The 12,139-nt window shown below is 34.9% G+C and overlaps 1 protein-coding gene across 2 annotated transcripts in view; it reads right to left on the bottom strand.

Moving 5' to 3' along the window:
- The window catches only part of LOC150106864 (tRNA (guanine(10)-N(2))-methyltransferase TRMT11), a 203,618-nt gene that overhangs the window by 181,840 nt on the left and 9,639 nt on the right, over positions 1–12,139 (bottom strand). For both annotated transcript variants that reach the window (XM_090392774.1, XM_090392773.1), the window contains exon 2: positions 5,140–5,205. In XM_090392774.1, coding sequence (XP_090248900.1) covers positions 5,140–5,205 — 66 coding nt within the window. The remainder of the gene's footprint in view (positions 1–5,139; positions 5,206–12,139) is intronic.

Genomic DNA, 12,139 nt, shown 5'->3' on the forward strand with positions numbered 1-12,139 from the left:
GCTACTTAAAAAAATTTCACTCTTCAGTTACTTTAATGGACAATAAATAGAATGAAATATTTTCTGATTATATGACAGTAACAATTCTGATGTGTTTTCTGAATATTCTTAATTATGCTTTTATTATAAATTTACAGTTTTTGAGCAAAGTAGGGTAAATACTTATTATACAAGTATAAAAAGATTAGAATCTTTAAAAATGTATGAAGTATAAATAATAACCTGGCTAACATCATTCAAATAACTAGAGGAAAGCAAGTAATTTAAGAAAAAATGGGAAGAAAACATTGCTATTAAAAAAAAAAGATAAGTGAGTAATAATACACCATACAAAAGGACAGATAAAGAAAAATAGAAGAAAAAGAAAGCACACAAATATTGACCTCCACAAAAGTAGTAATGAACTAGAAGAATATAAGTATAAAAGAAATCTAAAGCCAGCTGAAGTAAATTACACTGACAATAAAAGTAGATAAAACTTTTATCTACTTATAATGGCTACAATTAATTCACAAAATTTGATGAGGATTGAATTCCATATGATGAGAGTACAGCTTTCATAGTATCCATCTATAAAAAGGGAAATAAAATTGAATAAGACAATAAAAAAAGAATTCCCTGACTGAATGTTCCTGGTAAGATTTATGTATGGACACTTGAAAAAAGGATGCTAAAGAAAAATTATAGAAGGAAAACTCCTGGTTTTTTCCCTTTCAGTTGTTTTTGACCATAGGTGATTTTGTAGGCATTGCCCACAAAGTATTCCTGGTGAGATTATTACAGGGTAATTCACCATTGCTCCCCCCCATTTTACCCAGGCTCAGGCTGGCACATGGCTGGGACGTATTCATGACTGTAATCCATGTGTGTTTACGGAGCCAGTTTGCCTGTTCTGGGAGACAAAAAACCTGAGTTTCTGGGTGAAAAAAACATCTACCTCTGTATGAGATTGGCTAACTCACCTTTAGTTGAAAGAGACCAGATAAAGGTTCCTCACATCACTGACGGGAATTGAGAAAGAAAGAAAACCTGTTCGAAGCACTATAATTATATGCAAAGGGGGTGTTATATCAAGCAATAGATAGTCTATATTTAAGTTATAAGTTAACAGATAATACCAGTTAATAACAGTTAGAAATATTGTTCCAGTTCTTATTTCAGGTTTAATGCCACTTTCTTCATAATGTGATCCATATAGATATATGGATCATATCATCCATATATCCATGGAAAAGTTTGGTGAATCTCAAGAGCTTTTTACTGGGTCTGACACAATGCTAAGCAAACTCCCATCATCTGGTCTGTCTCAGGAATTCTGCAGTTGGATTGCCAGCTTTCTGCCTGGATGCACATTATGTGTGATGAAAGATGGTTCCTTATCCTCTCACCATTCCAGGTAAGAGGAATAATGCCAGGGTTCTGCAAGGTTCTGTTCTCTCACCAACTCTCTTCCTTCTATATATCAATGACCTACAACCCAATATACAGTTCTGCAGATGACAGCACATTGCACTCTTTCCTTTCATTTGATAAATCTTACTCTACACAACTCACCTCAACCTACAAAACATCAATCACCACTGCCCTAAATTCTGATCTCCAAAGTAGTAAAATCCAGTATTGTCTTTCTCACAAAAAGTAACCATTTTCTATCAGTATTATTTTTGACAACACTCAAATGCCCAGACAAGATGAGATTTCTCTTCTTGGAATCACTCTGACATCAAGCCTCTATGGCATACACACGTCACAACCATTGCATCCTCAGTTTCCAAAAACTAGGATTTCTCTTTTGCTCAAGACATTACTTCACCTCTGAGCAGCTGTTACCCTTATATAAATCACAAATCCACCCAGCTATTGAATACTGCTCTCACATTTGGAGTGGGATCCTAAGAGCTCTCTCAAAATGCTTGACTCAATACAGAGGAGAGCAATTAGATTGATTAATAACCCATCTCTTACCAAGTCACTCCTCCTACTTTCACACAGGCATTTGGTTTCTGCAGTATGTGTATTCTATAAATATTTCCATGGCAAATGCTCATCTGAAAAGGCATCAATAATTCCCTCACTCAGTACTAAGTCTGTTGAACCATGTGCAACTGCTCTTCACAGTATACCTTGAAACCTATAGAACAAGTTTCTTCTCCTACTCCCCGATGTGCTTCCCAAGGAATACAATATACAGGCTTTTAAATCATATGTAAACAGGTTTCTCCTTTCCCAATCTACTACCCACATATGGTACTACTATACTATAGGTTGATTAACCAATCTTTTGTGTATGGGATCAACAAAGTGTTCCACTTAGTTGTTCAACAAGAATCTGGCAACAGGAATAGTCTCAGAGAGCGAAAAGAAGGAAAAATAGTGCCATTACATAAAGAAGAATCCAAATCAGTGGTGGCCAACTATAGGCTAATGGGTATATCAGGCGTAGTGGTGGTGAAGGTGTTACAGAGGCTGGTTAGGGACAGAATTGGTGAGAATGGAAACCTTTTGAGAAAGCAGCATGGGTTTGTTAAGGGAGGTCTTGCTTAGTAACATTTTATATGTTACTAAGCAAGACCATTTATAAATCACTGTATAAATGCTTATACAGTGATTTATATGGAATTGCTAAACTACTACTGAAACTGAGCAGGATGGGGATGGATAGTCAGTTGGTAGTTTGGTTACAGAGATGACTGCCAGATAGGAACAGTGAGTTGGAATAGTGCAGCGTCCCAAAAAGGGAACGTGATTAATGCAATACCACAAAGTTCTGTTCTGAAACCACTGATGCTAAATTAGGAAGCAACACCAGGAAGTTCTGACATGATGTTGTTGCGAAAGGATTTGAACAGGATGGTGTTGAAGAATGGGGATATCACTTTATGCAGCTAAGTGTCAAGTTATGCACTTCAACCAGAGAAGATGAAATGAAGTATATCATATTGGAGAAATTTGGCTTTAGGAGATGGTGGAGGCAAGGAATCCAGGGATCTTAGTGAATAGGAAACTGAAATTCAGGGAACATGCTGCAAAAGATGTATGGGTTACCAGAAAATTGCTACCATAATGCAGAGAACCTTGACAAGTACAGAAAAAAAGGAGGTGATAATTCCACTGCACTACTAATTAGACCACATTTGAATTTCTGAGCACAGATCTTTCTCATCTAGCTATACTGGTGATAAGAAAACATTTCAGAGATAATTATTATAATTGTATGGTATGAGCACCTCAACGGAATCTGAAGACTCATACTCATTGCAAGAGATCCAAACTATCCACACAATATCTATCACCTCTCCTTGAACCCATTAACAGACAAAGCACTCAGAACTGACCCTGGCAACCCATTCCATTCATCCACCATTCTCCAAGAGCAAAATCTAGTCCTCATACCCCTACTAACTTACACTTTTACTCAACTTCCAGGGATGAATTCTAGTTTTGCACCCTCCTCTTGCCAAGGGCTGAAACACTTCCTCTGCATCAGTCTCAGCCCTATAAAACAATTTCAGCAACTTAAACGTTTCAGTCACATTCCCTCTTATCTGTTTATCAACCAACTTCTGCAACTCCCAATCTCTCAATCTATCCTCATAGAGAGAATTTCACAGACCACTCGCCATCTTAGTCACTTACTTCTTATAAAGAGGAATAACAATTTTCTTATCTCTACTTGTTAGTTTTGTTCTTCAAAAGAAAAGCAATCCTATGAGCTACCTTAGCACCTTTAGCAATGCCCTCTAAACTTTAACTCTCCATCTACTGCCACCCCCAAATCTCTAGCTTCATCTATTTCCTGGAGTCCATTTCCATGTGGTGTACAGCATGTAATCTATTTATCTCAAAATGCATAACTTTACATTTCTCCACATTAAATTGGCATCAATTATCTTTTGTCCATACCAATAGCCTATTTAAATCATCCTGCAAGCTCTCCATATTGCCTTGATTAACTATTACTCTATCCAATTTTGCATCATCAGATTCCCTTCAGATTACTTCCTATATCATTGTACAAATTAAAAGTAGTAGTCTTAGCACAGAACCTTGTGGCACACCACTAGTTACCTGCTTTTTGCTGGATTTTGCTCCTCCATATACCATTTTTTGGTATCTGTTCATCAGCCATCCTTGTATTCATGTAAACAGTGTCATATCAATATCATGTTATTGCAGAGGTGAATAAAAATGTCTTAGGCCTGTGGAATGTTGAGTAGAGGACAAATGAAGGAAATGTGATCTGCACAGCTTGGTAGATAGGAGGAGAGGTGATATGAGACATATGAGTTGATAAGATGAGCTTAGCAAATAGATATGGAGGAATTATTGCAACAGGGTTGGGGAAATAAGAGGTCATCCCTGGAAACTGTACAAAGGTAAGGAAGTGAAAAGGAGATCTTCTGCATGGCAGTTTTTGGGGATGATATGATAGTTATTGTAAAATATGTACTCAAATTCCCATGATAAGTCTTCAGACTTCATGGAAGCATGAAAGTAATAATAATACTAATTCTGTTCAAATAATGCTGGATAAGGTATGAAGATCATTAAAACCTTCATACCATGCTACTTTAAGTTCATTTATACCAATGTACTTTTTTTTATGTGTCTACTCCATCTATTTTTTGTTAATTTTTATACCACACACACACACACACACATATATATATATATATATATATATATATATATATGTATTTATTTTGTACAGTTAAGATAAGTGGAATGCATTGCCTGGGAGTATGGTGGGTCCAAAAACAGTAAATGAGTTTAAAAGAAAGTATGATGAGCACACTATGCTTGTTAGTGAGGACCTCCAATATCAGATGTTCTGAGTCAATAACAGTATACTGATAATAAATGCTTTATATGAATGTTAAGCAACAACCAGTGGAATAATTGTCATAAAAATAAACTTTTTTCATTATTAAATTCAAAAAAATTCTCAAAACTGAAATAATTGGAGATTAAAATCTGAGAATAAGTTTTGTTTTGTGTTAATAACAATAAAAGTAACAATGCAAATGAACTACATTTGCTCTTACTTAATCATAATATTTTTAATGTTTCTGCAAAACTTATTTTTTTCAATACAATACAAACAAAATATTTTAGCATACTTTTTTTGTGAATACTTACTGTATCTGAAGGATTTTCATGGAACTTGTATTTCATAGAAAACAAGGATGACAAGGCTTGTAACTCCTAACGTGAGTAAAAAATAAATAAATAAATAAAAGATTACAAAAAAATCTATACATAAATTTGATATAAAAATTTTAAATACAGATTTCATTATTTAGTACATATATTCCATCATTACATATTATACATAATTTGTGTCTATTATACCTTCAAATACAAGCTTATAAATGATTACCTAAAAAACAATGCTTCCATAGCTAATCATGATTACAAGCTCTTCACATTCTAAAGATTGGCAATAATCTGACTTGTAAACTGATAACAATACCACACAGGATATGCCATTGATTTAAAGATGCTAGAAAAAAATATACAAGTTTTGGTCTGGAAGAACATACTGTTGTACCATCCTGGTCACTACTAGAGACTTAGAGTGAACAAAATCAAAACTGTTGTTTGGCTTCACTTATTCCAAAACAGATTACCAGCTTTCTTTTCTCTCATAACTTCTCATACCACTACCATGTAGTCTGTCTTTTGAACATGTAAGCATTACAGTGAGATCTAATATGCTGTTCATATTAGGCTGAACAATGCTAAGTTCAGTAAGTGCTGGACTCAACTTACATTATATTTGCCACAAGTCACAATGGAAGTAAGTAGCATAGTATTACTGCAACAATTACACTATATTTAATGCGGTTGGATTAAATTAATTTTTTCTCCTTCCCTTGTTTCCCTTGATGAGTTCAAACCAGCACGTAAGTCTAAATAGTCAATCTGAACACTGCACAGTCATCTGGTCCCAATGGCATCTCTCTCACTGTACTCAAACGTTGTGCTCCAGAGCTAATACCTGTCCTCTGTCATCTCTTCAATTTTCTATACTCAGCTGGCACCTATGTCATCTCATGGAAACTAACATATATCCAACCCATTTCAAAAAAGGCAGACAAAAGCCTGCCATCCAACTACTGACTGACCAAATGTCATCACTTCAATCCTCTCCAAAATAATGAAGAAAGTTATCAATGATCAACTTCTTCACTACCTAGAAGCTCACCAGTTAATCAATGACAACCAGTATGGATTCCACCAATCCAGATCCATGGCTGATATCTTGGCCTATATCAGTCACCACTGGACATGTGCAATGGAAGGTTCAGAGAAACGTGTGCTGTTGCCCTTGACATTTTCATGACTTTGAATCGTATTTGGCATCAAGGCCTGCTTTGCAAACTGCCTTCCTTCGGTCTGCCTGCCACTCTCTCTAACTGGATAGCCAGCTTTCTCTTTGGTCAATCACTGAATGAATATCTCAGAGTGTTTCGTTCTCTCATCTAACCTTTTGTAATGTTATACATAAATGACCTACTCTCAATCACTACAAATCCTATACATAGCATAACTTTGATGCTGATAGCACTCTCCACTCATCCTACTCCTTTGACAAACCATGTATGTAGTTCCCAGACACATCAAGATCACCTTCAACCAGTGCTTTAAACACTGATATTGTACCATCTTTCAGTGAGGCAAGGATAACCTATTCACCTCCAATGCCGCCAAAACACAGTCATGCCTTTTCTCTCACAAAAGGGTTCTTACCTCACATCACCAGATGACATTTGCCTCCAACCTCACTTGGCACAAACACATCACATCAACAGCTTTTAAAAAACTAGACATTCTTTCCTGTCCAAGAAGCTATTTTACATCCATCCAGCTATTAATCTTATACAAATCCCAAATCCACCCATTGCCTTAGAATCTGGGCACACATTTAGGGTGGTCCACCTAAAACCTCCTTAAAAATTGTTGATGCTGTTCAGAGGAGAGCAATTCAGCTTATAGATGACCCCTACCCCACAGTCTCACTTCAACCTCTCTTAGATACAATGTTTCAATTCTGTTGTCTTTTCTACAGGAACTTCCATGGTCACTACTCTAGTGGATTGGCAAATATTATCATTCCTCCACTTACTGTTAGGCCTGTTAAAACACTTTTGATTAAACTTTTGTTTAACCAAAATCCATTTGCAATACAACTGTAAATGCATCAAACCTGCTTCTCCTCTTCCTCATTTATTCCATCTACCCTTCTGTCCTCTGGAACATCCTTCCTTATGATGTGTTGAAATTGTTGTTCCCAACAATTTCAACACATCATAAGGAAGAATTGTTCAAAATATACATTTATATGGCATAAATGGGATATTATATTGAGCAATATGGTCTATATTTGAACTGTAAGTAACCAGTTAGAATTCAAGGAGATACACACAGATGGATTCATTTGGACTGTTAAATCAGCTATGAGACAAAGATATATTATATCCACTTATTCATCACATTATAAAGAAAATGGTATTAAATCTGATATCAAAATTGGAGATGTTAATCTTGGCTCTTTACCTTATGCAGATGATGCTATACTTCTAAATAAATCTAGTGCAAGTCTGCAAGATTCCCAGATGAAATTGAATAACTGTTGTAATAAATTTTGTATGACAGCAATAAAAACACAATGAAAATAGCCAGGAAAACTGAAAATATCAACTGCATTCTGAAAAGAACCAACAGAACAAGTAAAATATTTCACCTATTTAAGCACAATTTTTTTTTTTGATAATAATGGCAAATTAAATATAGTAATAGACAGCAGAATTAGCAAAGCCAGTATGGTAGGAAGTCAGCTGAATAAATTTATAATGAATAAGAGAGAAATTACTCAAAACACTAAACTAGTTGTATACAAGAAAGTGTTTAAACCAATTTTAACTTATTGATTTGAGAGTTGGGTTAGAAATAAAACACTTGTTCTCAAGTGGAGACCACATAGGTCTCAGAAAGATACTAGAAAAAATATTAGAAAAACTGAGGATATTAGGGAAAAAAACTTGATGTTGTTATCATTATCAAAGTGAGAGCAAAGCTGATCTCAGGTGGTTTGGTCACTTAAACAAAACAAGAGGAAAGGTTAGCAAAACATTTTTTTTTGCTTAGATGTCAGAAAGACCAAAATCTACAGACTATACAATAAGAAGTACTTTAAAGGACAGAAATATAATTATAATTATTATTATTCAGGCCTCCATGGAGTCAAGAGACTCATCATGGGGTCATCATCTTCCTAGGAAACACAAAGTCTATCATACCACTCCTTGAACTCATTGAAATCTGATAATATTGGAGTCTCCTGACAGATAACAGATTAATTCAGATAGGAAAATTGTTGATGGGAAGTTAGCATAGATGTAGCTTTTTCCATGAAGCACTTTCATAATATCCCAAACATCTCCAGAGGGTACATATAGGAATTTGATTATGCATATTTATTATAAACAGAGTAAAAATAGTGTGTTGACCTCAGCCATATGAATCCAGTGTCAATCTAAAATTTTATGCATAATTCTAAAAAACACTGAGATTAATCATGAACATATTCCCAATTCGTTTCTTCTTGATGCTTCACTGAATATCTTTGCAAAATGTAATACTCAGAAATCCACTGACAAGTTTACACTGCCATGTTACATGTCTCATTTAGTTTTGTTTGACTTCAGGCTAAAGTTAATAACAAATAACCAATAAACATAGATTTGGAAGAATGATGGTGCGTTGCACCCTTCGATTGAAAAGGTCTAAGTTCGATTCTTGTTGTGACAGGAGGAATCTAATATGGGTTTTTTTCAATTGAAGTTGAGTTAGCTGATCTCATACAAAGGTAGCAGTTTTTTTCTCATCCTGCATACAACAAATCAGCCTTGAGAATACATGCAATTTACAGACAAAAGATACTAGTGTTGGTGGCGGGCAGTAGATGGCGTTGGTGTAGATGATGGTAGTGGCAGCTCGGTGTAGCTGGTGGATTACATAGTGGACATGGAGAGTTGTAGAGTGGGTGCCCTCCTTCGATGAGTCTTTGGAGGTGTCACAAAATAATAATAATAACTAGTATGCTTGCATACTCTCTAGCTAGTTGCGATGAAGAGGTTTTTTGTAGGAAAATTGTGGCACATCCATATAAGACTGGATAAACCAGTCTGTAGTGAAAAGCCATTGTAAAATCTCGCGCGAAATTACTTTTTTAGGGAATTTTCGCTAAAGATTTTACAATTGTTTTTGTCTGAATTTCTTAAGAAAAAATGTACTTAGTAAGATATAAAAATATAAAAGAATAATTTGCTGTTAGAATGCACCTGCACTTTAGACTTGTTGTTAAGAGCTTAATAAGAATTAAGCCCAGATTAGTGCCGAATACCACCGAAATCGTACGGTCAAGCGGCCAGCGATGACATCAGTTCTTTCATTGCTTCTGGCTAATCCTGGAATACTCCTAAGTACGAACAAAGGACTGAAAATGGAATAAAAGGCAATGCAGCACGTGGTTCAAGGCTTTTTGGTCCTTGGCTCTTCTTGTACTGTTCTACGGGGTTCCTTCCCAAAATCCAGGAGGTTCGTTTTCCTGCCCTCATCGCCCAATGTTCACCACTGCCAGCTCACTCTAGGCTATTGGTAGCTACGGCAGAACCCCAGTGCGCCTGACGAAGAAAAGTTCTCGCGGATCGACTGGACAAAGGACGTTCCAGTTCCAATGTGTATAATGGAATACATGTCGGACTTTCCTCTCGAGACTGTTAGCAAGTAAGCCATTAATTTGTTGTAGTACGTTATGTGTATGTAACTCGAAATCGTAAAGGATTGAGAGAGATTACTTGTCTAGCAGGAAAAGTGATTGTGAAATAATGGAAAATTATATAGGTAAGTATGTCTAATTCACAGGTTGATTGTGGTGGTGTCTGAATTAGTGTCATTTAAGTCTTGAATATATTGGAAGAAAGTTGAATGTAATCCCTCCTGGAATACTTATGCATACTTGTAAGCCAAGTTGTGTCATAGAAGACAATTTTATATCAAGGCAAATCAGAGTTTTTCCTGCTAGTGAAACCATTATAGTTTCTGTTGCTCAGATAGCAAGTAAATTTGGGTGTTAAAGTGCTTTTGATTAAGTTAATCTTTAATTAACTTTTATGTGCTCTGTGTCACATCTTTTAGTTTGATAATAAATATGTTTTTATTTTGTAACTACCTGGTTCTCATTCCTTAGCCAATGCACTATCCCGAAAATATTAATGAGCCTGCGGGAATAGAATATAGTAACGAGCCACAACTTGCATATAAAGAATTTGTATAGAAGTGTTAAATTGATTTTGTCATCTTCTCACCCTGACTTTCAAACATAAAAAGATCAATTAAGTGGCACAGTCATTATGAATAAATAAATTTCTCAATTGACATTGTGAGATTGCTCAGGGACTGCTACGTTAGATAGACCTATTACACGAGGTCTACCTAACAGCAGAAAAAGGAGGGGGCAAGAAAAAGTAATAAGTAAGAATGTAGAATAAACAGATAAAGTAAAAGGTAAAGAAAAGATATATTTTCCACCATTATAAAGATATGAGATCTGAATGTGACTTTTCACTAAAAAGCAAAAGCACTATATACAGACACCTGCTCATTTAGTATAGTACAATATAATGTATTCATTATGGTGGTAATTATATTACCAGATGCTTATTCTCAGATTATTAATTTTCAACCCTATTTATTATAAACAGAGTTAAGAAATATTATTTTGTAAGAATTTTTTTTATTTTTATTATTTTTTTTTTAATGAAAACAATAAATTTCATGTTGTTTACTATTTTTCTTTTTCTTTTTGGTAATTTCATTGGATGTTGAGACTGGAAAAATAATCTTCCATTTTGTCAAGAGAAGCTATAATTATAATTTACCATATGGATGAATAACTGATCAGGTCACTTAGGAGACTTGTAACAGAAGTGACTCAATTTTGTTTCACAGACATTATTATCAAAAATAGAGATCTCCAGGAAGTCAGAGACTCATCGAGCTACATGCACCAGCTATCATACTTATTCTTGAATTCATTCACATGGCTTGTACACATGACACCCAATGGCAGTCCATTCCAATCATGCACCACTCTACTAGAAAAAAATCTAGATTTCACTCCCTTCTTAGTAGCATTCATTCTTGACTTCCAAGGATGTTCTCTTGTTCTTTCCCCACCCTCCATAAAATTAAAAGTTCCATCAACTAAAATCCTGTATGACTGTTTATTTATGCAGATGATGTACTCCTAAACAAATCCAGTGCCAGTTTCCAAGATTCTCAGCAATAAAAAGATCAAAATATGAAAATAGGCATGAATATAGAAAACTTCAGCTGTATTCTCAATGGAGAAACTATAAAACAAGTAAAAATATTTCAGTTATTTAGATACAATTTTTAATGAGGTGCAAATCGAGTATCGAAATAGACAACAGAATAAGCACAGCATATGGTGAGGAGGGAAGCTGAATAAATTTATCCAAAATAAGAGAAAAATCAGCCAAAACACTAAATGAACTAGCAATACACAAGGTAGTGTTCAAACCAATTTTAACTTATCAACCTTAGGGTTCAGTTAGAAATAAAACAGCTGATCAGAGTAGAGCCCATAGATATGAGACTTCTGAGAAAAATTGGAGCCCGAAAAGATGATATGAATGGTAGAATCATATTAAAAATGAAGATATTAGGAAGGAACTTGATATTGTTGTCATTCAATAATGTCTGAACAGAGCTAATCTAAGGTGGTATAGGATTAAAATTGAATATTCATATTTTATTGGATATTTTGAATATCAAATTACAAAAAAAATCCAGCTAGAGTGAAATTACTGTGTACAGATTTGAAATACTGCCTAATTTTGTTACTAAAGCTGGTCCAACTGAAACCAAAACCAAAGTGACTTAATAAATGTTGATAGATTCTAAATATCAAATCTGATTACATTTCATTCCACCAAACTGGAGCACAGTTATTACTTGGTATTTTTTAAAATCACTTGTCTAATTTTGCCACTAAAAATGATGCAATTTAAACTAAAATTGAGACAATAATCCAAACCTCAGCTACTCT

Source organism: Typopeltis vanoorti, chromosome 5 (genome assembly GCF_054136105.1).
Source record: "Typopeltis vanoorti isolate ZY-2024b chromosome 5, IOZ_Tvanoo_1.0, whole genome shotgun sequence".
NCBI lineage: Eukaryota > Metazoa > Arthropoda > Arachnida > Uropygi > Thelyphonidae > Typopeltis > Typopeltis vanoorti.